At 39.9% G+C, this 27,808-nt stretch overlaps 2 protein-coding genes across 2 annotated transcripts; both read left to right on the plus strand.

Moving 5' to 3' along the window:
• The first annotated feature begins 396 nt into the window (after positions 1 to 396).
• LOC124995514 (interleukin-13 receptor subunit alpha-1-like) lies at positions 397 to 12,934 on the plus strand. Its single transcript, XM_047567911.1, has 10 exons — positions 397 to 827; positions 2,004 to 2,155; positions 2,973 to 3,126; positions 6,704 to 6,803; positions 6,968 to 7,110; positions 7,219 to 7,349; positions 7,455 to 7,605; positions 8,803 to 8,902; positions 11,706 to 11,787; positions 11,884 to 12,934. Exons 1-10 carry the CDS (start codon positions 755 to 757, stop codon positions 11,977 to 11,979), a joined length of 1,182 nt encoding a protein of 393 aa, XP_047423867.1. The 5' UTR covers positions 397 to 754; the 3' UTR covers positions 11,980 to 12,934.
• Positions 12,935 to 14,963: 2,029 nt separating this feature from the next.
• LOC125022285 lies at positions 14,964 to 26,020 on the plus strand. The gene is made up of 10 exons (XM_047608813.1): positions 14,964 to 15,239; positions 17,456 to 17,613; positions 17,956 to 18,076; positions 18,220 to 18,319; positions 20,137 to 20,321; positions 20,544 to 20,677; positions 21,694 to 21,817; positions 21,961 to 22,060; positions 22,158 to 22,233; positions 23,066 to 26,020. Exons 1-10 carry the CDS (start codon positions 15,167 to 15,169, stop codon positions 23,150 to 23,152), a joined length of 1,158 nt encoding a protein of 385 aa, XP_047464769.1. The 5' UTR covers positions 14,964 to 15,166; the 3' UTR covers positions 23,153 to 26,020.
• The last annotated feature ends 1,788 nt before the right edge of the window (positions 26,021 to 27,808 follow it).

Genomic DNA, 27,808 nt, shown 5'->3' on the forward strand with positions numbered 1-27,808 from the left:
CTCTGCTAAGGTTTTAACCCCCTTTAAATGTTTTCCCACAGCCTTCATATTCCTCGCAAAATTGCCTCCCACAACTTAATAAAATCGACCGCACACACTCATCAAGCCTCTGTGTGCCTCTCTTCGCCTTCCACTGCGCTTTTACCATCAGCGTGTCCACTCTGCGCTGTTTGTGTGCTGCACAAGGCCATTAACATGCGGATAATCAGGTTAATGACTCACAGACTCATTTGGGGCCTGACGACTTCCTGGAGGAATGGAAGGATACTTGGAGCTTGCCTTATCGCACTCAGGGTCCCGCGCATGCGCGCTGCGCCCCCGTTTAACAGCCCTGGCTTCGCCGGCTTTTTTTCCACATCTATGGGGCTTCTACTTCTTCTTCCTCGTTCAAACCTCGTCAAGGTTTAGTCCGTGGGTTGGTGGAGGCTCGTCATCATCTTCCTCCCACTCTCTTGCCCCGACTCCGCCCCTCGGTTCCCGGTAGACTTTCTCGGCACACCTCGAGCCAACAGGACTATTAAGGTGCTCTTTATTTTTCCGTGTGGCGCTTTTCTACTTTCACCGTTTATTGTTTTTTTCTTTTCTCCTTCTTCTCCATATTTAACCCACGCAAACTGCCACCGTTTCCCCGAGGATCTTTATTTTTCTTTTTTTCTTTTTTTTTACTGTTTTTATTATTTTAAAAAATTGGACTACATTGGAATCCACCGAGTCGCTTCCCAGATGAAATAAAGCTCCGACACTAGAGGACAACATGACTGTCACTCGGGAGTTTTTCGTCCTTTTCTGCGCCACAATAATCACGTTTGCACTCCGGTGTGCGGCAGGTACACTTTATTTCTTCTCTACTTAACTAAGTAATATTACTTTATCAGTTTGAATTATTAGCTGTGGTTACTTTAGGTTTGATAAGCTCGGTCCGTCAAAACCAAGGTTCAATTAGCAGATCTTATTGACGCACGCGCAACTGCAAGGTCCATGACCGGAATGAAAAACCGTGAAAAACAGATAAATAGTCAAACTTGTGTTTAGTTTTCCTCAGTTTTGTAATTCCTTTAATTAGTTTGCTTTTATAATAGCCTAATGTTTGCACCGGGGGGATTTTTTACTATTTTTTTTATTTTTTATTAATTTTTTGGTCGAGTTTGGATTTAAAATATTAACTTCAGAGACGAATTTTTCTGTTTCTGACCCACTATTACTGTTTACTTCCCCAAAAACATTTGGCCGTTTGGTTGCGTCTGTGTTACATAAGGGCAGGTGTATACAAATACCCCTAGTCGGGAAGTTACACACAAATTCACCACCATTATGTAAAAGAAAAAAAAGAAAAGCGTTTCCACTAAAATGTGACATTTATTTCCCGAAATTTGACGAGATTTTTCCACAAAAAAAAAAACATACATACATTCACCTGTCAGTTCATGATAAGTGAAAGCAGAAGCATCCCAGGTTATCAGACATGCCCTAAATTCTATTTTCGTCAAAGTCATGGTATTCAGCGTTTGTTTAAAATATCTGAGGGAGTCTGTGGTTTGTAGTATTGTTAAATTGTGCTGTGTTGACAAATTTTCATTTTTTTTATTACAATCCCATCTTTGGGTCAGCATGCTAGGCTACATAGCTAAACACTTTTGTGTTGGCAACACAAATTAAACCTGAATTAAACAAGACTATGGTCATATGTAGGCTCAGAATGCACCACGCACCTACCCCCTCAATAACGTTCAACACGTCTGTTCAGTCGCCTCTGTTGACTGTGTCAGAGGTTGTTTTTAACTCATGTCTTCAAAGTTGGCACAGTTAAAGGAAATGTGTTTATGAGAGGTTAAGAGGCTGTGTTCCTTCCTTCTGTCTGCACTTTACCGAAATAATACACATTTTAATTCGATGGCCGGTGGTTCTAGTAGTAGCTAAGAGCGATTTATCATTATTATTTTATCGAACAGCACGTGAAAAGGTGAGATTAACTGCTCTTTTTCGAATAAAAAAATTCCTTATAGCTTATCAACTTCCTGAACCAGTGAACCCGTCATACAAGTGGATAGATCCATTTCAGGTGAACGTGACCTGGGAGTGGAAGAAGCCTCATCATCTGCCGAAGAACTGCAGCATGAGCTTTATTGTAAGCTTGCAAACAAAAGACAAACCGAAGGTGAGACTTGGGGACTTTTGGGTATGTTATATAACTGATGTAAGACGTTCGCCACAAACCTCTTCTGCTGTTCTGAATTACGTTGCTGCCAACCAGTCGAACGTGTTTTCAGTTCTTGAACCGGTGCTCCTCCTGTCATCGGTTTCCAGGACAAACTAGTTCGGATGTGGGAGTAAAGATTAAAAAACATGTATGTTACAACAAACCAAATGTTTGTGTGATCCAAAGAAGTTTGTAGCGCGGTGTCGTGGGCATCTCTCTACGTCATGTGGGTCTGTGTTGGATGTTGTTGTTTATTTTCAGACTACAGATGGAAATTAGCTTTCAGCAAAATGTGATGCACACATCTATTCTTGTCTTTGACACTGTTTAAAGTATGTGCACATTGTCCATAAACCCAATAAATTTATTATTATTATTATTATTATTAATTTCAAGTTGCATTATGGGAGTTGCAAGGTATAGCCACTAAAAGTCAGGGCACGTTGTACTATGGTATTGTTAACTGGCTAGCCTCAAAATTTTGCAAACAATCTTGTTTAGTCATGCGTTCAGTAATAACCCCCCCCCCCAAAAAAACTAGTGCAGGAAATCAGAAATGTATGCACATGCAAAAACTGGGGCTGTTGTTAGAGGTGGGAACAATAAATCCGATGACAAACACCAGTGACTTTAGGACTTTGAATTGCAATAACTGTATGTGCTCTACTTCCCTAAATGTTACCAGCTATCTGATATCTCAGAGATGTTGTTTGCATAGTCATAATCAATTACATCTGTTGTGTTGTTTTTTTTTTGTTTTTTTTTGTTTTTTCAGAACACGCTGACGACAAACAAATTTTACACTCAAGAGTTTTACACAGAGGAATTTGGTTCTGGCCAATGGAATTTTACTATTAAGAAGCAGGCTTGCGATGGCTGGACAGAGAGCAAATCCACACCTATAACCATCAAGACGAGAAAGCCACATGGTAAGAAGCACTAATCTGAAAAGATAACCGCAAGTAATGTTTGTTTTTTCTTTGTGTATTCTTTGTTATTTTATGTCTTGTCTTGCGAGAATTTTTAAAACCAAGTTTTTCCCTTTAATCTGTACACGTAATGATTGCATGTTATGGCCACTGTTTAGACGAGAGAATGAGGGGCGTGGTTATAACATAGACCCCTTCATGGCCTGTGTCACTGTGATGTCACGACGTTAGCTGGAGGCAAAACACAGGCGAGACTGTCACTTTCAACCACATAAATGTCATCTTGCTGTATTGTTGGTGCCAAAACCGAAAAAATCAGGGGATTGGAGTGAGACAATCACTTTTGTCATATCTTTGTTGGAGAGGCTTCACTTGACAAAAGAAAGACCAGACTTCGTCCCCTCTGTGTCCTCCTTTGGTCAAATCGTCCATCCAGTGAGTGAGAGTGTAGGGGTCGGTGAATGTAGTCCCATCAGAGTCAGAGTCAACTTTTTAAAATAACACTCACGGTTTCAGGGAGTGACTGTATTAGTGTATTCTCTAAAATATACAGTTTCCTCGTCTATGTTTGCCAAAACAATCCCTTGAAATATGCTAACTGCCATTTACAGGCTGTAAAGTTTGAGATGTTTTGCTTCCGGCCAAGCCCCGCCCCTCAAAAAACGTCACACTGTTTACAAACCGTGAGTGGGGTCTATTTATGAGTCTAGGACTGTAACACATGAAACACATCTCCATCCGCGTGCTGTCAAGAGGATGTCAAACCATCACTCTCGTGTCACGTAGCAATGAATCGCTGTGTAACACATCATTGCACGGTACACAGTTTGGAGGCCAGGTGTTGTTCTTCTGTGTGTGTGTGTGTGTGTGTCAGGCCAGTACGCCACAGTTGAGGTTGCAGCAGGGGCTATGTTTTGAGTTGCGTGCAGAGCGAATGGATGCTGATGGACAGTTAACGTGTTTGCTTCAAGAAGGTCAAGAAACAAACTCCTCTGAAGTAATTAACTTCAGAGGAGTTAACTCTGTCGTCTGAGCACTTGTCAAAGAGCAGAATATGACGCCTGCTAGTTTCTCTTCCAAAGAGAATCAAGCCATCGGCAACAAGTGTCCTCACTGCAAATGAATAATCAGTTGATCTGTTCTGGAGCACAATGTTGTGCTGAATCAAGTTGGGTCGGTTTCAGAGCCGCAAGTACTCGTAGGCGGGGTTAGAGATGTTACTTTATTAATTACGTATTAACAAATGTAATCAGTAACCTAGTCTAAGTATCACAATGTAAAAGCAGTGTACCTGATTACTTCTAGGTGCCAATAAAAATGAGCGTACAGAAGATAAGTCACCAGTTCAGTGTATTTATCATAGAAACGTGACAAATTTACACCTTTACACACTAGGAAATGTTGTTTTAGTTTGAACACAGACCAGAAGGACCTGTGTTTGTTTTCATGCAAATCGGGTATCCACTGAGTCCACTGAAAATTAAAACCAGAGGAGTAGGGACTTCAATGTTTCCTCTGGAAAATTTCACACATCATCATAAATCAAACTCAGCCATTGGCTATAACAATAATATCTGTAATTATAAGAAGGAAATTGGTTATTTTAATTCATAATAATTATTGTTGTTGTAATTAGATGTAAAACCTGAAAGAGGTGTGTAAGGTATTAATATGTTTCATAGCTATCTACGCTGTTAATTAAAGCTGTTGACTTTAGCTGCAGGTGCATCGAACGTGATCATCTGCTGAAGCTCATTTCCTTTGCACACAGAAGCAGATAGATTTAATAGCCTTGTGCCAACACATGATTTGTTTCCACCTCTAAACCTACTCAAGAGGCCCTGGGCTGTGTCTGAAACCGTCCCCTAACCCCTATAAAAGACCTTATATGGGGGTTAGACTTGGACTTGGAGAAACTTTAATGATCCACGAGGGAAATTACTTTGTCACAGTAGCTTCATTGCACATAAGCTCTAAAAAACAACAAGAAAGACAAAATAAAATAAGTCGATTAAAATAAAAAAAATATATATATTATCTAGTAAATAAAAAAACATTTACAGAATTAGCATTAGCATTAGCATGTCTGTGATGCTGAATGTCCAGGCTGCTGTAAACAATGAGAATTCCCCCATTGCTGGGTGAATAAAGGCGTGTCTTATCTTGTTATCTTGTCTTATTATGGACAAATATACAAAAGTAATGTCCGAGGTGATGCGGTTGTTTGGCCGGTTGCTTAGCAGCAGTGGTATGGATCACGTTACATGGTGTTTACTTTTCCTTGTCCGTCGCTGAGGGAGGGATGTAAACGTCAGTGAGTGGGTCCTGAAGCCGGGCACAGACGTAGCGTTTTGTAGTGGTGGCTGAAGCCTCAGTGGTCAAATTATTTGCCCTACATAGTTTTATTAGCTGTGGCCTCGTTTTCTTAAGTGGTTCCAGGCTGATGCACATCATTGCGAACTGAATATCTGTAGTATCGATACCGAGGATAGTATCGGCATTGGATCGATACCAGTGATCGATACTTTTGTTGCAGTTTCTCTTCTATACGTCCAGTAAATTACTCGTCATGGAGTTAATGCAGGTTCTCTCCAACTCTGTGCGGGGCAGGAGCTTCTCCATCCTCACCTGTAGTAAAAGGTGGATATGGACAGAATTTGATACTCAGGTCGTAGTATCACTGCAGCATCACACAGTTGACACAGCTGGAGCTGATGCCAGTGTTGAAATGCATCATTACGCAGAGGAGAAGACGGTTGCACAAGATGCAGACTCACTTCTTTGGCGGAAATTGAATGAGTCAACATTTCCACCTCTGAGCAAATTTTTATATTCATTATTACTTTATTGCTTTTCTTCACTTATTTGCTCAACTGAGTTTCTATTCCATAGTCTCCACTGTGTGTTGTGTTTCTTACATTGTTATATTCATATGTTTGTTACATTGTTGATTTGTCTCATTTTGCACTAGTGATTATTTTTCCCAAAACAATTGTGTATAGTATTTTATATTTTTATTATAAATTATATTGAAAGTAGTTAAAAGATTTATTGTTCTAAAATATTCATCCTCTGTTTTATCATAATCAACGAAAAGGCAAAATTACAAAGTTATTCAATGATCATGACATTTCAAGTTAAAAAGTGGTATCGATATTGGTATCGGCCCTGTAGTCACTTGGTATCGGATCGATACCAAAATTCCCAGTATCGCCCATGGTTGGCGTGGGTGGTCGTTGTAATTTGTGTCACTTTGCTGCTTGGCGCATATTTGATTTGATAAATGTGATCCTGCCCAGTAACCCCCGTTTGTATAACATACACCAGTAATCCGATTACATGTTTTTTAATCATGGATTATGCCGCTGCACGTAATCCATTACTTCCCAACCCTGCCTGTAGGTTATTACCAGAGCTCACTGTTTAGTCACGGTGTGGGGAAAGAGCATCATTTGGTTAAGGTTCTGTGTTTGTACGTTGATAAGGATGTTTTACAACAATTAACCTGCGCACATGTGTGCATTAGTGTCAGGTTTACTACATGAACGCAACACTGACGCACTGTCGTTCTGTGCAGCCAAAGTGGTGGAGGACTTCAAATGTTACATTGAGCCCAACAAACTGAACTGTTCCTGGACCCCGGTCGACCCGTCTGTTGCCCTGAACGTCTCGTACAGGTGAGAACTAAAAGCTGCGCTTAAACTCGGGGGCGCGGACGGACGCACTCGAACTACACTGACCTACATTTAGGCCATAATTAATCACGCCACACCCTGGCGTGTTTGTGATACTTACAATAGACAGTGAATCTTCTTCACACTTCCTCGTTTTATCATGACAGGTACTGTGGGCATGATAAAATGAAGCAGTGTAGTACGTCTGACAGAGGAATGAGAAGCTGCCACCTGGACTATGACTTCTTGAAGGTGATCGCTGTGTGCGCGGAGACCGATGCCGGATTAACCACCTTTAAACCCAGACTAGGTTGGTTCTGCTCCGACTAGCGAATTATTAATAGTTCAGACACAATTGTGCAATTAAATACTAAACATCATCTTCTTTTTTTTTTTTTTTTGTGTGATATCGCCTCAGTGATACCTGTGCCACCCTTGAGAATAAAAGTTGAAAGTTCGCAGTTGCAGTTGCAGTTTGACTTTCCACAAGTTGGATCCGGGTGCATTTGGAATTACGACGTCAACTACACAGAATGCGGTGAACAAAGAGTAAGTTGTTACATTTTTTCATTCAGCCACAACAACATTATTCCATATATGATCATTTTTTTTGTGTGTTTGTTTGTGTTATTAACTATTAACTCTTTATTTCAGCCTTCCCGGACCTTCAAGCTTGAAAAAAATGAAACCACACCGAAGACAATCCCCTATAAAGAAAGCTGCCGATATGACTTTAACTACACCGTCAAGTCCGTTTCCTACTGCCCGGATATCTTCGCCGACAGCAGTAAAACTGTGCATTACGGTAAATGTTCAACCAGTTTTAATATGTCAAATGCTTTGTGAGATATTCAGGACGTGTTGAACCTGACAACTGACAAACCAAAACTAAACTAGGACAAAATAGAGACTGTTGCATTCAGTAAAATAATTTTCAAATGCAACACACAGTTTTTATTTATTAGACCCCAGGTTCTTATTGCAAAGAAAACAACTCTCAGCGGTCCATGTATGTTTTGGTCATTGGATTTTTAATTTAAAAAAAGTATATATATGAAATAAATAAATACAAATGTCAGATGAGCAAATAAGTGAGTGAAATAAGAAAATACACGGACCATGAACTGCAGAACAACATGGATTAACATCCTGTCACAACTCTTCTGTGTGTTGTCATGTTGCCTAACACTTTAGCTGAAGTTAAAACAATAGAAAAAACAAAAGCAACCATTACTAAACCGTGAAAAAAAAAAAAAAAACAAACTCAAAGTAACTTTGGAAAAAACAAATAAATAAATCAATCAAACTGAAACTACTGTTATCCACCGATCAAGCAGAAACAGACACAGCTTCCCTTTCAGCTCCTGCCAGTGTAAGCAACGCTCCAGAGATTTTCCTCTTCGCGATTTTCTGATTCCATATCTCCTACGAGCTTAATGTGTTTGCGGTTTTCTCCCTTCTTCCTCCACCCTTTCCCTCGTCTTCCTTAATGCAGCCCTATCAACAGGCAGGAATATAAATGTGAGGAGATCTGCACAGAAAGTTATAACAATGTATTGAATCTGATGTTGTCTCTGCAAATCCAATTAATTTATATATATATATATATATATATATATATATATATATATATATATATACATATATATATATATAAGGATGCAGCATGACCTGGATACTAGAATACTTTAAAACACTTTACGTATTCTTAAAGCCTTGTAAACATTATAATGTGGTGTGGAAATACGAAGCGTGCACCACTGAACTCTGCTAACAGGGTCCACTGCCCCCAGTTAAATACAGTTATGAAGTAATTCACAGAATTCACATGTTGCAATCCTGTCAGTTGATTCTAGCGAGCAGGAGCGCCCCCTGCAGGTTCAGTACGAGCTGGGCGGCTTTTGAGATTTTTTTATTTTATTTATTTATTTATTTATTTATTTATTTTTTTTAAACAAGTGTCTTAAAAAGCTGAATAAGACTTGTCTGTCGTTCATCACAGGAACTAACATCCCTCCTGACGAGACTCTGACCGTGGTCGCCATTATTCTCCCTATTATTCTGTGTGCCTGCGTCATCCTGTCCTGCTACTGCGTCAGGAGGTATGCACTGGAAAGTAAATGTGTGTGTGTGTGTGTGTGTGTGTGTCTCACCTCTACGCTGGTTGTCAAAAACATTAGGTACAGTCCTGTACCGAATCACCCTTCGTGGTTGCTATAAATCAGGGGTCTTTTAACGTCTTTTCAGGCCGAGCGCCTCAAACTGACGGAGAGATTAAGTAGGGATGTGTCTCCTGTATTAACCCTGTTAAATGAAGGCGATTGTTCAAATGTATGATGCTGTGACGCCGCTAAACCTGATTTATTGGTACAGAAACGTGTGTTTGTTCAATGGTGGTGCAAAAAAAAAACAAAAAACAAAAACACAGTTGTATTGGCAGCTCTCGTTGTTATTTTAAACAAATGCCAAATACCACAACCTCCGTGAAGCGTAAGGTTTGGTGCAGGGCTGTTATTAGAAGGCCTTACTTTTCTTTCTCTCGGTTTCGGCATCAAATGTCGGAGTCTGTTTCATTCAGCCGCCGCGACGCCCTGACCCTGGATCTGTTTTGCATGAATCCAGCTCGGCTTTCGAGGCGGAAACTCGTTCGGTTTCTGACAGCACGCCGACAAAAGCTGGGCAGCGCTGAGCCTCGCTGACCTTTTATTGTTTGACGCTACATGAGGAAAGTGATAGAAAGCTTGTCGTCGGGATCAACGCGGGATGATTCATTATTTGATCCGCAAACACTATGTTGATGTGTGTGACGAGTCGTGTATCAACCTGTCCTGCCCTTAGGGCAAGGGCTGGCTGGAAACGGTCACACGCAAGTTTATGACGAAAGGTATTTGCTTGTGGAATTACAGGAGGCGGAGAAGTGTGTGACAACAGATGAATGTGGAATAAATAAATTTTAAAAAACAGTGTAATGGAAACACCTACACCCAGATATGGGTAAAATATTTTCTACGCTCTCACTGGAGATGACGCAGGAGGTCATGTGACCGTCCCGCCTGATGAGAATTTAAGAGAATTGTGTGATATCGGCGAGACGAGACGTCACGAGAGTTACGGCTCATTCAAAAACGCAACTTTAAATGGAAACATTTATTATTTCGAAATATGGTTTTTATTTTATGGAAAAACTGTAATGGAGACACGGCTGGTGAGCTTTTCAACTCTAGTCTAGTGAGGAGCAACAAGCACGTTCCTGTATTTATTCATGTTTTTAAAACGAAACAAACACCCTGTGAAAAGTAGCTTGTGCCATCGATCAGTTAACATTTCTTTTATTGTTCCACCTGCTCGTTTTATCTATAAAATCTTGATGGGACATTTTTTCCCTGCACACGATGACGCACTGTCGTCAACGTGACAGAGAAGAGTGTGGCACATGACAAATGAAAGGCTCTAATTCATTGGGCTTCAACAGGGGGTCCGTGACCCCTAGGGGGTCCGCGGAGCTACTGCAGGGGGGTTGCGCAAATTATCTTTTTTTTTTTTAATTGACTCCCACAAACTTAAAGAGACTATTCAGTCCCCAGGTGAAATCCCATGTATGTACGTATGTTCATGTTTACAGCACTCACCTACTGTTGCACATGTTTGAAAAAAACAAACAAAAAAAATGAATTTTTGAACGCGTGCAAGGTTCGAATAGCTTAATAATTAATGCAATATGATAATAATCATGTGCATTTATAAATAGCACCAGGCTGAGTTTGTAGAAAACGTTGGAAAACCCTGCACTAGTTGTTAAAAATGTTACTCTGTACGACAAAATAAAGCAGCTCGTGAACAAATAAATACATATAAAATAAAACCGAAAGAAAGAAGAAAGTCCCAACACTAAAATACCTTTGTTTGGTTAATTGGAGAAGTTACATTTGTCGAGGCTGCCCTTGAGGTTTGCTGTAGTACAGGTGATATGAGTCTGTTCACACTGGAAACCGTTTAAAAAAGAAAATAACATAAATGTGGAAGGAAAATTAATATATTACTTGCAGGATACGATATTTATTTTATTTTACAAGAGCATCTGGCCCTCACAGGGTCTGCCCAGAATAATTCTGGCCCCTGACGTACAGGGTTCAAGATGAAGGTAGCACACAGGACGAGCCCAAGACTAGATGCTAACGCTGGACCCCCTGGACCAACAGGAGGAGTCTGAAGGAGGGAACTTTAGGGACCCTGGGCTGCGTTGAAAGCAAACAGACCCTTGGAGAAGAGCGGCGATGTTTAAACCGAGAATAGTTTTGACAGTGTAGTAAAGTAGACGTGATAAAGATATTGGAGCAGCAGAAAGAGACTAGAGAGGCTCCTTATTAGAATGTCGCCTGACCTTCATATAAACACACTGCGCTCCTGTTCTTTGAGTCACAGTTTGTGTCCGATAATTGACTGATAATGATAATTCAATTTCACATCAGTGAACATGCAAATACGTGCCTGGGACCTGGCGTTTTTTAAACTGTCCACATCCCTCTTGTGTAAGCTGTTCTCGAACCACAACCTGTGATGAAGTTGCGCTAGCGCGTCTCAAGCTTCGATTCAGGTCGAGCGCACAGAAATTTCCCCCCCCCTCTTCCATTTTGTTTAGTCAAACGTTATGCCTGAACCGCTGTGTACAGCGAATGTCAAATATCCAAGAGGAGTAAACTAAACACAGTTACATTTCTGAGCAGAAGAGGGCTGTAAAATAAGCTCCAAGCCAACGCGGCGATGTGACCGACATAGTGACGTGATGGTTTTTTCCACAGCCCAGCGAGATCCCCGTCTAAAATAAACAGCCTGCCCGTTTGAAAAGTGGAAACACTTGGTGCCTGTGACCGACTTGTCATGCTGCTGTTTCGCTTCTGTTTACAGGCACAGTGCCATCTTTTGTCCCGTCATACCAGACCCTTCCACCATATTCAAGGAAATGATGAATGGAAACAGAGACCTTAAGGTAGGTTTATTTTAAGAGAAATTCAAAAAAATATCCATGCGATACACACCTGCTTTATCAGTCTCCTGAAACACTGTTTGTTTTATTTATTTTCAGCCTCCAGGGAATCTGTACTTGCCGGTGCCAGAACCCATCGAAAAGTGCAGCGTCGCTCTTGTATCTGAAGGAGCGAACGGCCAGAAAAACTCCTGACATGTCCTGGTTCCACGGTGAAGCCTGCAGGACAGATGGACTTCCACTCTGGGCAAACGCATCAGGAACATTTACGGACGGACGGAAAAGCTGTGTTTCACTGACCCCTAGTGGTCGAAGTGAGAAGTGCGCTGAAAATTGCAAAACAAAACAGAAAGCTTTTTGTCCGCTCCAAGTTGCTCTTCGAGGCGGTGCTGACGCCACGGTCAGGATTAAAAGAAATGCACTGAATAATTCAGAATATCTGGAGCTACCTTGAAAACTTTGGACCTTGAATTGCAAACCGGACGAGAAGGCGCTGTGCGCGTGACCGGCCGGTTGAGTGACGAGGAGGGGTTCAGGATGTGCGTTTGATAAATGGACAAACAGAAACTGTGTTACCAGTCAAGAGATTTGGTAAATCCCTGGACATCTGCTGTTCGTTAATGAGAAATAAACTTATGAAGCTGTGGGAGCGAAAGCCAAAGCAAATACTTCGCAGCAACGCTGCACCACTCCCACCACTCATTTTCTCTGGAGAAATTCTGAATATCTCATCTTTAAACGAAGCCTCGTTTAATTTTCCTCTGTTAAGGCATCATTAAAGCATGTAAGAGGGACCTAAGGTTTTATTGTCATTGTACAAGAACTTGCAAAGAAAATAAGGGTTCTACTAATATCCCATCGGTAGAAGTGACCAAAGGCAGACCACATACCATCTTAAGGTGTCAGCAAATGAGAATCAGAATATTTACTGGTCTGCATGGACTTTGACATGACGTATTCTGGACACAAATATCTTGCACAATTTGGATGGAAGTAAAGGGGCTTTCTTACAAGACTCGGTGTATATTTCATGTCTGATTTAAAGTCTTGTGTGTGAAACTTTCATCCTTCCTGGAAACAGAACGGTGATGGGAACTGTGTGAGCATCTGAGTGTATATTAAAATGTTTATTAAACTTATTTCACCATGATGATTTTTTTTTTTTTTTTTTTTTTAGAAAAAAATAATGATTTGAATCCTCTGTTTGCTTTAAATGTATCAACACAACAAAAACCAACGTCATTGAGAATAAGAGGTCAGACATATGTGGACATTAAGTAGAAAATAAATATATAAATATGCAGTGATGCAACAAATAACATCAACAATAGCATCAAAACTTGGCGTAAGCACCCACCACACAGAACTAAATAAAATAAAACTAAATCATTCATGTGATGGAGGATACACTAATACAAAAGTAGACAAAATGTTTGGTCCCATTAAAGGAAGATGAACCCACTAAAATAACTTGAACCTTGAAAAGTAGTAATAAATAGAAATTTACTGAAAATTAACTAATGGAAATCAGACTTTTAAATTACGATTTAACATAACAATTTAAAAACTAATAATGAAACTAGCCTGCACAAAAAAATGATGGTACCTGTAACTTAGCATTTTGTTGCACAGTCAAATATTTTCTGTGACTCTCAAGAGACTTCTGCTCCTATTTGTATGTGTTTGCAATCAAACTGTTCCAGCTGTTTCTGATTTGAAAGGTTCCTTCTCCTGAGTGCGTCCTCCAACAGATGTTGGACGGGATTTAGGTCAGGACTCGTGCAAACCTGCTTCAGAATAGCCCAGTGTCTTGTTCTTGGCCATTCTTGGGTTGTTTTTTAGCTGTATTTAGTCACCTGCAGCTGAGACCAAGCTTGGTGTTACTGGGTAGCGCCCCCTGTGCCTCACGCCCCAAAACACAACCGAGCCTCCCCCATGTTTCCAAAGAACATTCTCTCAGAAGCTTGTAGACTTGTAGTCTTTTACGGTTTCCTTTCAACAATGGCCGTGGTCTTTGGCCGTGTCCCACGTTTCCACGTTTACTTCCTCCCTTCTCTTTAATTTCTCACCCATCCTCACCCAGAGAGGTTGGCTACAGTCCAGTGGACCTTAAACGTCTGAATAACATGAGCAGCTGTAGCCGCGGGAACATCAAGCTGCTCAGAGATGGTTTTACAGCAGCCTTTACCTTTAACACGCTAACCTATCATTTTCTCTGACTCTCTCCTAACACTTGCTAATTACTCATTTTTATGGGTACCATCATTTTTGTCCATGACAGTTTCATTATTGTTATTATTATTTTAATTATCCTGTTGAACCACAATTCAAAAGCAATGTCTGATTTAATTAATTTTCAGTATTTTTTTTTAAATTTATTATTACTTTTGTCACTTTCAAGTTATTAAAGTGACCACTGGTTAGTACGAGCAATTCATTAAAAGCCTATAGTGACATATGGTTCATTGAGACACTTCGGTAGATTCAAAGAGACAGTTCATGCTTTTCTTGTAGTCGTTTTTCAAATATGTATTTGTTGGGACCTGAACATTACGCAGCATTTTGCAGTGTGGCACAAGCCTAGTCGTTGAGGTGTGCAAATGGTGAAAATGGTGCAAGAAAGACCGCAGATTACAGTGCGATACAGACTTGAAGGGGATGTGTGTTTATTTTTTTTTTTAAAGTGACACTCTGGCTGGAAGTCTGTGGAGGAGGAGCTGCACGAATTCTAAGGAATGTTTGAATAACGTCAACCACCCCAAAAACAATTCCAGCTTAAGCGTAATGTGCGTGTTATAACAAGATAACAAGACCAGTGTCCATTTTAAATGTGACCTGGTTGTCATATCGATCTATGCCGTGTTTACAACAAAAAAAAAACGAGGCACCGTGCCAACATAAGTTTCTATTACAGGAAGTGTGACTTTGGTCCAGTACTTCCCGTCAGGAATACCTGCCCCCTTTCGCACAACAACAGCATTCCTCTCTTTGACTTTGTGTAAAACCCCGCTTTAAAGACCCCCCTTTTAAAACGGTGCCATTAAAGGGAGCTGTGCGTGGTCACCCTTAAACAGTACAGTGTATGGCAGCCCCCACCACCACCACCACCCAACCCCGTGGGGTGAGCCGACGTTGCGTGTTCAGCGCGTCTTCCTGAGAAAATAAGGAAGCTCTCCTCCCACTTCTTTCCGACCTCCAGTCGCTTGTCTCTCGCCCTTCGAAAGGAAACGAAAGCACGCAGAGCTCGTTTTTCTTCCTTTTTTACAAACTACTACTCGCCTGGGCACGAACGGTCTCTTTCTCGGTTTTTTCCCCTCTCCCTGTCACCACAAGACGAAATAGTAATTTAAAAGGAAAAGAAAAGGAGGAGAAAAAGAAGACGATGAACTTGATGTTTTTAAGTTTGGACTTGCTCGTTGTGAGCTGCCTGTTTGTAACAGTGGAACCCATCACAGGTGAGACTTTTTTTTTAGTGTTGTGAAGGTATTTACCGTCTTTACTTACGTCGTTGTTGTAGTAAAGTGTCTTTTACGACTTTTACCGTGGAAATAGTCCATCGTTTTTTTTTTGTTTTTTTGTTTTTTTTTTTTTTTTTTATACCACGGATCTAACTTTTTTTCTGTTTTACCATGGATGTAGTCTTTTTTTATTCGTTTTTCCATGGATTTAGCCTACGTGACTCGGTCTCCCAGTTGTGACGTCATGGTTTTCGTGCGTGAGCCGCATTTTTTTTATTTATTTTTTTTGGCTCAGGAAGGAAAAGTTTTCGGGTGGGAATGTTTAATTTGGATGTGTTTCTATCCCTACAACAACAATAACGAAACGTAGCCGTTCCCGAGCTTTTACCGTTTTTTTTCTTTTTAAAGGTACTGATATGGTTTTCAGATCCTCCCCAAAGGTGATGTGAGGTGATGCCGTTGTGTTGGTTTTCCTGTCTGCAAAGGGCTCAGGGGAATGTGTTAATAATCTAAAGCAGGGCTGTCGGATCGGTACCAAAGAATAATGAACTCTAAGAAAAACTCCAGACTTTTTCCATTTGTTTTAGTGCAAAGAAGAACAAGTAAATTAGGAGAATGTTTACATTTAATAAAGTATCCTATTTAAAAAAAAAAAAAGGTCCTATAGGTGAAGTTTGGGCACATTGCTGCCAGCTGTTTAGTCCTGGGTCTCAGAAACGTGTTCTGTCCACTTCTCAGACTAAAACAGTCTAATTTTTGTACTTTGCAAATTGACACCATGGACCAGATTGGACCCAGTGGGGCCTGTTTTTCTGTCTGCAGGCCATATGTTTGACACCTGAGATATAAAGGAAGATAATTTAAATTATGACAAGGAAGGTTAATTTGCCTGGTTACATTTATGACCCTTAAAATAGGGACATACGAACAGAAAAGAATAGAATAGAATAGAAAAGAACACCCTTTATTGTCATTATACAGTGTACAATGAGATATCACAGCTTGTCCTTTCAGTATGTACAAAATAGTGCAAGGAATGTATTATTTACAAGATTTACAAGCTAAAATGCTAATACTAAAAAAATAAATAAATAAAATAAAATATACAAAATTGCAAAAGTATATATCGTTTTGGTAAACAGGTATTGCACAAGGTTTGTCGAATAAGATGTGTTTCGTAAACTCCTGGGTGTGTTATTCTCCACTTTAAGCCCATGTTGACTTTAAAGCATAAACTTGAATGTGTTAACGGCTAAAATAACACAAAAAATATCACGGCAGATTTTTCCGATTAATCTATAAATTATTTTCCGCGATTAATCTTTTGACTATTTGCCAACTATTAGTCACATAATCCTTTGGTACTGCGCTAAATAGTTAACATGTCTTCCTCTCTTAGACTGAACAGAATCAGAAAACATTGTAAAACGGCGTTTTAAGTTCAGAATTAAACTCCAGTAGAATTATACAAAGAAAAGATTACGTGTATGAACTAAGAGGCTGATCTGTTCCCATAGTAGTCCATTCACTTCATACATTAAACATTGGTCAACATGTTTCATTTCGACCAAGGGTCTTCAATGCTTTTCAGGTCAAGGACCTCCAAACTGATGGAGAGATTAAGTAGGGACCCCCGCCCTATGTATACAGGGCTTGACATGTTTACGTTAGTAGCCACTCGACATTTTCACTAGACGCATTTTTGTTGGTGGTGAATTATGTTCCTCATTGCAGCGTTTGTTTGAGTCCTGTCCCTATCTGATACAGATGCAAAAGCCCCAAAGAATATTTTTTAAAAAAAACTTATGTTTTAAATGTAAATGAACCTCAGACACACATACAACAAACATACATACATATATATATATATAAAAAATGTCTAATCAACCAAAGATTTTGCAGACCCCCTGTTGAAGACCTATGATTTACAGTGTGGCACTGCCCTAACCCGTGCTTAAATAACTGTGCTAAATGTGGTAAATGCACTTTACAATCTTGGGAAAATAAACAGATAATGGGATTCTTGGCACATTAGTTTATTCACCAGAATCAACACTGAGGACATAACTGCTGCCTATTTCCTTATATGACCGTGTGAACTGTTATAAGCCTATTGTCGGCTGCAGACAAGAACTCTTTTCAAGATTTATACATGGAGCTGCACTAAAATCGCATGATATGAGATTTCTGTCTCTTCTCTTTCTTCCCTGTAGGAGAAGTCTTCACTCCGCAAAATGTGTCCATACTGTGGGTTGATGATTTTCACCCAAAGTTGTCCTGGGAACCACCACCACAGTATCCAGTGCCAAACCAGTGCCAATATAATTTGAATGTTTCCACTGATGAAAATGGGACTGACAGACAGACATATGTATGTGTCTATCTATATATATATATTTTTTTTTTTTTTTAAATCTCACATCTTTAAATCACACTTTCATGTTTTTGCAGTTATTTTTTTCTTCTTGTTGTTGTCTTGTTTCTTATTGTATTACATCAACAAATAAAATGTCCAAAAAAATTGTGGCCAAAATAGTTGCCCTGAACTTGGCCACAAGCTCAGTCACTCCTCAAATATAACAATTTCGTGGAAAAAAGGATCACATCTGAACGCAGGAAATCTCTCAATATTTTTACTCACTGGGAATTACTTGGATGTGATTTATTGTTTCACTAATTTTTTTTTCTGTTTCTCTGTTATTGGTGCCTTTAGAAAAAGGTGTCATCTCCATGGACAGAATACTTTACCATGAAGGGATTTTTGAAGTTTTCTCTTAAAGCTCTTTGTAACAATACAGAGGGCAAGCCAGTGGTTGTCAGAGTCAACTACACAGGTAGATCATTTTATTTCATCAATACTCTTAATTAGTAAAAAAAAAAAAAAAATGAAACAGCCTTTTGGTTGTAGCTTTTTGTAATGAAAAATGTCCACTTGTGTGTTTAAGAATATGTCTTTGTGTGTTTTTATTCCTTTCAGATCTGGTGAAGAATTTTGAGTGCTACAGCGACAGCAGGAAACACGCTTTCTGCTCCTGGTCCTCAGCAAGTCCGGCTAAAGATCTACGTTTTTACTACCAGTATGTGCTTTTTCCATATATTGTGTTTCCTATGTGAATGGACGAGTGGGTGACTGGGTGTAAGGACTTCAGAAACACGAGGAAAACACGAGGCCCTTGGGAACTGAAATTAAAATTTTCTCAGACACACGCCCGTAAATGTACCACATGATCACACGCTGACCAACCGTCCGCCTGTGCCGTTTCAGCAGACGTCAGCAAACATGTCACAACCCGTGAACTCTGACCTTAAGAACATTTCCACTTACAGGGTGGTACACCAAGCATGGCCCACCAAGAGAAGGGCCATGCACACAGACCTTTCTCACGAGCATGGTGAGCACAACTCGGTTTGAAGCAGTAGAGATCAACCGATCGGGCTGATATTTCCGTTTTTTACTGGTATTGTATACGTATACTGTATGAATATATATATACCTATGTGTGTACACATATATATATATATATATATATGTGTGTGTGTTTATTTTTTTCCCCTTGGCAACTTTTACAGACAGGCGCATCCTCAGGAAGCCCTGTGTGTGCTGGAGATGCTGTGGACCCATGCAGCCCATACATTAGCCCTACCCAACTAGCAGAGTGTGCGCAGCTTGATGCTGGAAAATGAGACTTGTAACACTGTGTAATTTTTATCATATAAATGGAGGGAGAAAAGGCAGTATCAGCTCAGGAAAGTTGCACGTATCGGCCATCAGTCGATCTCTAATAGATGGTATGAAGATGAACAGCTCTTCAAAAGTGAAGCCAAAGCAGGCCCTGGTGTCTGGGCTCCACCTCCTTCATGTTGGTAGATGTAATATTGTAATATAATACAATAATATGGGGCAGCACAGCGGCTTGGTGGTTATCGCTGATGCCTCCTACTGAGTCCCGTTTGCGTGGGTTTTTTTCCTCCCACCTTCAAAGACATGCTCGTTAGGCTAATTGGTGACTCTTAATTGACCCTAGGTGTGCGTGTGAGTGCAAATGGTTGTTTGTCTCTGTGTTAGCCCTGCGATAGGCTGGCGACCTGTCCAGGGTGTACCCTGCCTCTCTTCCGATGCCAGCTGGGATAAGCTCCAGCAACCCCCATGACCCTAGTGAGGATTAAACAAAAACACTGCAATGTTTTGGGGGTCTCCATAATGGGGCCCCCAAGGTACCTCTTGCCCCAGGCCCCCAGAGTGTCTTGAAACAGCTCTGTACGTAGCTAATATAAGGCTGATGCATTTTCTTTTGGGTACGTTTTTTTTTTAGTTGGTTGTTTGATGCTATGACATACTGCCAACGACCAGTTGCCATGCCAACAGCTTCGTAAAGCATTCCCGTGGGACCGTAAGAGATGTGGAAATTAAAAAACAAGTAGAGTGTATAATCCAACATCTCATCTTAACTGGTGGAGGTAGAACAGAGCGTAGTATTAATAAAAATGAAAACATGAGTGAGTCTGGAGGAAGTGTGATCGGGTCATCGATATCGTGGCTCCGCACTGATCAGACTCTGGCACCAAAGTCACAAGATGGCGCCGCCCGTATCCCCGGGAAAATGACGTCAGTTTGGCTAATGCAAGATCCATATTTATATACAGTCTATGGTTTGAAGGCATTGTTTTTTATTTTTTCTGTGTGCTAAACCAATCAATGTCTGTTGCCTCATGAGAATGGTTTTAAACTTTTCGTCTCTCACAAAGAGTAGGCATATCTTTTTTTTACTTTTCACTAGGCCTGAGCAGTCTGAGCAGATGTTGGTTTATTTAAACATGTCCTTTCATTCTCTTAATTTGTAGGAGTACTCTATGGCATTATAGTAACCCACAATTTTTTTTTCATGTTCCCAAGGTGTCCTGATGATAATTGCAATCTGACTGAATTACAAGAATGCTCGAGGTATAATTACACTGATGGCGTGAGGACTGGCTGTCATCTGGACACGGAGACCCATTGCCACATTGACATGTTGTTAAATGGAACATTGGACAACAAACCTGTCAGGAACACCTTTAAGAAACTGCTCACAGAGAAGGGTACGTATATGTAGTGGACTGGTCAGTGTAAATTTAGTAGCAAAACTACTATTCAGGAAACATTCTGTTGAAATATGCTGCACTTCCCCTTCACTGTCTTATAATAAAAGGTCTTCTTTTTCTTGTCCCTTCTTGGAAATGTCTGTGTTCGTGCATGCATGTCTGTTTTATGGCACAATTTGAGGGAGTTAGTCCATCTTTTCTTTGTCTTCTTCTGAACAGTGAGACCACCCCCCCTTATGTGGACAGTCACAAAAAGTGTGGATAAATTCAACCTTAATTGGACTCCTCCTGACCTCATCAATCTAGAGTCCTGGAAATTTATCATAAATTACACTGTGTGTGATAAGAACAAGGTAAGACTCAGCAATACAATGTTTGGCTTTGAACTTTGAAAAGTGTTCTTGTTCGTCACACAGTGGATGTTCTTTGGATGGAAGCCTAGGCTGGTTGTCCCCAACTTTAGAAAGCCCATGCCAGGGCGTTGGAAATGAGAATCCAGCCATTTTTTGTAGGGGCACAAATTCTGCACAGCGTCCAGTTTGGTGACCTCAGGACTGCTTTGCTGCTGTGCAGATGACACTGCTGGCTTAAGTAGGTTGTGATGTTCAGACTTGACAGGAACTGTTTACAAGATTGATGTGAGGAATGAAGATTATGATGGTCAAATCTTAAGAGAAGTTCACGGTGCTCTGGCAGAAAGCAGATGTTTTCCCCAGGCAGATGTTGTAGGCAGTTGCTTCCTCCCAAGGGTGGGAGTTCAAATATCTCCGATTAGGGTTTGGACTCAATTAAAAAAAAATGTATCTAATTAATTAATTCGATTAATCTTGATTAATCTCATTTTAATCGCATAACAATTTGACAAAAAAAAAAAAAATAACCAAAAAAAATAAATATATATTTAAATGGATTTTAATGGACAACAAATGTCCATTAAAATGTTCAAATGTTCTAAACAACAAACAACAAAATGGTTGAATAAGAAATAGAAAATATTGCTGGGCAAAATTGTACAGACCTAAAGTTAAAGTTGCATTTTAAGTACTTTTTCAGAACAGTATTGACTTTAGATGGTAAAACGATAACAACAACTAGCCGTTAGCCGAGCTGTGATGTGCGCATCAGTGTAATCAGTGTACCAGGGAATTGTGACAAACATTCAGTGTTGTGTGGAACGCAAACAGCAGTTGAATGTGTTAAATGTGTGCGTGATGATTCAGTGTTTTGCTGGTAAACTTCTGGACTTGGTGTACACAATATTATATGTAACAAGCTTCCCGACTTTAGTGATCCTCTGGTGATTCTCCTTTGCTTTATTGATGTATTCTTGTACTCCTCTCTAAAATATTTATTTCCCATTGTCTTCCAGACAATAGAGATACACGGGAAACGATCATACGACCTGGAGGTTACCCCTCACTGTCCACACCGCATAGCCTTGAAAGCATGGTTAGACAATGGGGAGACACCGTGGACTGAAGAGAAGTATTTTGGTATGATCATGTTTTTATTTTAGTTTTTTGGGTTGTTTTTTTTCCAATTTTCTATAAAAATATTGTACCTTCAAGCATAAAATACTGTACACGTATATGTCAACTTACCCTGAAAAGAACTTTGCTGATGATTTTTCTTGCAGAGGCAGACAGAGATCCCAATGCGTTTGTGTACCCAATTGCTCTTGCCATACCACTGGTTTTCTCCATTTTGGCAGTTGGGATTTTTGTGTGTTGGCGGAAGTATGTTTTTTGTTTTGTTTTGTTTTTACATACGTATTTAAAAAAAATTAAAAAAATGTAGAATATGTTTTCAGTATGTTTGCATCTCTCCGTACAGAAACAAGGACCGCATCTTCCCCAAAGTGCCGGCACCTGTGGATTTCTTGACCAGCATTTCTGACAACAACAATAAGGTGAATAGCTCTTAACGTCGCATAATCATAAAAGATACATGAAATACTTTGCATTAACTTTACAAGCGTAACATAATCTGGCGGTTTTCAACATTTTTCAGGCCAAGGACCCCCTACCTACTATATGTGTCCTATATTAAACTAGTGCTATTTATAAATATACATTGTTATTATCATTTGCGTTCAATATTAAGCTATTCAAATAATACAAAGGTTCACTTTTTTATTTTTTTGCAACAGCAGGGTGGCCGTGCAGCTGATGCAAACATAATCATACCTAACTGGTGTGTAATTCACAGATAAAGAAATAAACAGACTCTAGTTTAAACACGCCTGAGGTATATTTTAATGATAGGGGCGGGGCCTGACGTGCACAGGAGGCTTAGATTCACAGGTGTTGTGTGGCGCTCCGTGTGAAGCGCGGAGTATCCCTTTTACTAAAATATGTTGGATTCATGTTAATGTGCATTTAAAGAAATTTAAATTTGTGGGCGTGAATTAAAATATATACATACAAAATGTCGAATCAACCAAAGATTGACTGCGGACTCCCTGTCGAAGACCTACTGCAACACGGAGTTGCTTTCAATGTTGAGACAACCGTTCTTAGTAAGTGCAGTGTTCACCAGTTCCAGGAACTATCATGCGGTTTCAGAGTTTTCCTGTAACATGCAAATATAATTGAATATGTAGATACTGGCTGCCAAACACTAGCGCAGGGTGAGGCAATATAAACAGAGTTCACCGGTAAATGTGACGCTGCGTGCAGGACTTGCAAAAGGCCACGTTCTAGTTGGTTTCCTCTAACATGTCTTGTTTGTCTTTTGCTCAGAAAACCTTGTATGTGCCGACAGAGGACGTAGAAAGCTGCAACATCTCCCTGGTCATGGAGTCCAACACCGGCAAACAGTTCGATTGACCCGATTGAAGAAACGGTGACAGCTGCTGCCTTTCCAAGCTGATTTTTTTATATTAATGTTTTTTTTTTCAAGGTAATGCAGAAGTGAGTTACATGGAATGAATCGACATCAGAACAGTTGAAAAACGTCCGGAGCTTATCGCCACATCATGTTTACGAAGAGTGACTGTTCCTTTTTTTTTGGAAATGTAGCGGTTGAACAAGAACATGCATTACCCAAGAGATTATGACTCACTGTGTTTTACTAAATATTTTACTGATGTCGCGCTTCAGGCACTTTCCTGTGAATCTCTTTGGACACATGCATCTTCATACAGCCATGTGCCAATGAGAGATGCTGAAGTTACACAGTTCCAGATATATTTTTTTGTAGAAAATTGCAAATTTATTTTGAAGTTGCTGAACATTTGCTGATCCCGGGTTGTTTAGTTTCTGTCTGCTTTGTGGATGGTGGATGTGAACTTTCACAATGAAGAAGTGAACGTCAGTGATGTCAATGCGTCCTGTCGTCAGATCCACTAGTCGCCACTGACATGAACCGCGCCTTTCTCTTTTGAGAACAGTGAAGTTGTCGGTCTGCCGCTGGGTCTCGGGCAGCTTATCGTTCCAAACCAAACTTCAAGTCTCACGATTAACAGATGATAACACGCAGTCAATGAGAAGCCACCAGCTCCCCAGCTCCGTGGGATGAAATTCCTGTTTCGGTCGATGTAGTAAGGTGACTTTAGACCGAGTGATATTTTCAGTTCCCCATTTAAAAAAAATTTTAAATAAATTAAGTCTAAAGCGTCTTTCTAGGTACAACGGCCTGCTTCTCCAAATCCTCCTTCTAAAAGTAGAAGAAGTGTGCTGAGCACGGGGAAGTAGCTTGTACACACAGGTGGATCCCTTTAATCCCTGGAATACCTTAAAGCCCTGGATCTGTTTCGCTGTTAATCAGCAAGCACTGCCTATGTACTCTGTAGCCCCCTACCTACTATACGTGTTCTAGATTAAACTCTAGCCTAGTGTAGTTTAGAAATATACATTATTATTGTCATCGTTTTGCTTTCAATACTGATCTATCCATTAACCCTTTACTAAAAAAAACATGCTGGATTTATGTTAATGTGCGTTTAAAGATATATATATGTGTGTGTATATATATACATATATATGCATTAAATGAGCATTAACTCATATGCATTAAATGAGAGCTAGTTCCATGTATGTTTACACCTCAATAGTACAAGGTTTAATGAATGTATCACCTGTGCAGCTGCAGGTGATGGGTGTAGAAAAGTGAAAGATGGCTTAAAAAAAAAAAAAAAAATGACTCTATGGCCAGTGCCATGTTGTAATTATCCAGAACTGGCCAAAAAAAAAAAAAAAAAAAAATGGGCGTCCTTGAAAGACCTGGAGGCTCCTCACTGAAAACCCTGGAGCCTGAGTGGGATTTACCGTAAAGTCGCGGCCTCATTGTAGGAATACCTTCATGACCTCGGACGCACCTGGGGTTTTTTTTTTTGTTGTTGTTTTAGTGTAGAGATGAGATATGATTATTTGCACCACATAATAGCTTTAATCTTACTTTTCGAAACCTGTTTACTCCTCAGTGTTTTGATGTGAGCGAGCATAAAATGTTTATTTTTTTATCATTTGTAGGTTTTAGTTGAATGCACGAATGTGACGCGTGTGATGTCTGGTTGGTGACTGTATTTTGGAACAGTTGTTGCGTAGTCTGTCGTCACTGTTTATGGCCTGTCTTCGATCAGAATTGTAACTTTTTCTTTTGCACTTAATTAATTGGATTTTTTTTTTTGCAGTATGTTGAAAGGTTGTTCTGTAGTGGTTTTGGATCAGATGGTTCTCTACGTCCCCGCTTTGGTCCTGTTCTGTTGTGAGGTGTATTAAGCTCTCGTGTAAAAGCACTGGTATGTATTCAAGAGACTATGAATGATTTGCGGACCTGTGTGCGGTGGATAATGATGGATGCTTAACGTGAATGGTTTCAAATATACTTTATTCTTTTTTTCTTCTTTTTTTGTTAAGGGTGGGAGATTTTTTTTTTTCTTCATATTTTCAGATGCGGCTTTTGCACAAAAATACATGCTTTGTTTAACATTAATTATCAGGCATTTATTTGGCATTTAGAGGCATTTTCAGGAAAGATGCTTAGTATGTATCAGGAGCTAGCAGCAAGTTAGCTTAGCACAAAGTTTGTTACTAATCAGGTCAAGTATGTTTCATTAGATGTATATGTGGGATTTAATTGTCTCTTTATCTAACTTGCTCTGTTTTCATATATCATGTTACTCTGTGTAAGAAAGCTGATTTCTCTTTTGTCACAGACATTCCTTCACACCAGTGTTAAATAGAAAAAAAAAATCAGATTGATCTGCTTTGGTAACTACCTGAGACCCGGCGTCCTCATATGGGGACATCATGTTTTAGGTTTGTAGCAGCTTATTCAGCTTCATTTAAACCTCATAATGAGATTTAAGGGGTCAGTACACTTGTTTATTTGTGCTTATTAACTTTTCTAGTTTTATGTGACATGAAAATTTGACAAATTCACAAGTCCTCATTTGAGGACGTCGGGATTTCATCTATTCCAATTCTGCTTTTGCATTAAAATAAACAGTTTTAATATACAGTGAAATAATCCCTGTTTTCACATATTTTTTTTTTTTCCAAAGATTATGCTTATTGTTTGTACTTCTTAAGTCCTACTGATCCCAAATACATGCATTCCAAACTAATGTTTGGGTCTCAGGAGGTTAAATTAAAGTTGTGGCTTTGTAATTAGAGTATAAAGAAATAATAAAGAAATTATTCTGTAAATAAACCGTTTTTTTTTGTGTGTTTTGCATTAAAGTACTATCGTAAGTATCCCCCTCTTAGGCCTTTGTGTCTACAGGGTATATATATATATATATACACACACACTCACTTGCCACTTTATTAGGTACATCTGTACATCTGTTCAATTGCTCGTTAACACAAATAGCTAATCAGCCAATCACATGACTGCAATTCATTGCATTTATTCATGTAGAGGTGATCAAGACAACTTGCTGAAGTTCGAACCGAGCATCAGAATGGAGAAGAAAGGGGGTTTAAGTGACTTACAACGTGGTGCGGTTGTTCGTGCCGAACGTGCTGGTCTGAGTGTTTCAGAAACTGCTGAACTACTGGGATTTTCACGCACAACCATCTCTAGGGTTTGTAGAGTCTGAAAAAGAGGAAATATCCAGTGAGCGGCAGTTGAATGGACGGAAATGCCTTGTTGATGTGAGAGGTTAAAGGAGAATGGACAGACTGGTTGGAGATGACAGAAAGGCAACAGTAACTCAAATAACCACTGGTTACAACCAAGGAATGAACGCACAACACGTCCAACCTTGGAGAAGATGGGCTACAGCAGCAGAAGACCACATCGGGCGCCACTCCTGTCAGCTAAGAACAGGAAACTGAGACTAAAATTCACACAGGCTCATTAACACTGGACAATAGAAGACTGGAGAAACGTTGCTTGTTCTGACGAGCCTCGATTCCAGCCATGACATTCAGATGTCAGGGTCAGAATTTGGTGTAAACAACACGAAAGCATGGATCCATCCTGCCTTGTATCAACCACATCCATCCCTTTGTGACCACGGTGTACCCGTCTGAAGGCAGAAGCGGGTCCAACCTTTCACTCGCAAGCTAGCTCCTGTACTCTGTGTCTTTTCAGTCGTCTTTACGATTTCTCAATCTATTTCTCGCTTGTTGCCAATGCTCAAGGTTGCTGCCACAGGATCAGACGTTATGTAATTTCCTGCCGTTTCAGGTAACGTGGAACAAAGCTGAAATTCAAGGCGTGTTGCAGAATGGCAGCCGGGAGATGGAAAAGCCCCGTCGACCTTAATCTTATCCAAATATGTCAGCATTAGTTGGAGAATTAGGGAATTCAGGAAATACATCATTTGTTGTGTTTGTTATTATTATTATTTTTAATTTACAAAAGAAAAACATTTTCCTCACAACAGGAGTTTCACAACATAGAATTTCAATATCTTTCACAATGCACTCGTGCAAACGTCAACCATCTGGTCATCACAGCGCCGTCAAACCACAGCAAAACCAAACCAGGGCCTGATCAGAACCCTCTGGTCTAACGGGTTTTCATTCTGCTGCGTTGTAGCTGAATAAGTACACAGACGAGTTTCACATCCGCACATGTGTGTCACAGACGCAAGAGTCGAGGAGAACTAGTATGTCTTTAGCCAGAGAAGGAAGTTGCCAAATCAGGGTGAAATTGCTAAATTTTGTGGCTCTCATATCTTTTCCAAGTGTAACCGAGACATTTCACTTCTGAATCTTTTTTTTTTTTTTTTTTTTTGCTTCAGTTCTGCTATTGATGCACACTCACCTGTGCCACTTCATACACTGAATGAACTTCAATTCACTCCTACGCAACAGCCCTACTGAATTAACACTATTGAACTGTTGTTTCTATTATTATTCTTGATGAACCCCATTTCTCATTTAGTTAGTCTATGTAATGAAGATAATCTTCATTACTTACTGTTACTTATGAATGTCACAGGTGTCAACATATTTAAGAAATGAGGCACAAACGAATCGGCAGATATTTACTGAATATGTTTATTGACAATATGTGTGTAGAATGAG

This window comes from Mugil cephalus, chromosome 1 (assembly GCF_022458985.1).
Source record: "Mugil cephalus isolate CIBA_MC_2020 chromosome 1, CIBA_Mcephalus_1.1, whole genome shotgun sequence".
In the NCBI taxonomy this organism is placed as follows: Eukaryota; Metazoa; Chordata; class Actinopteri; order Mugiliformes; family Mugilidae; genus Mugil; species Mugil cephalus.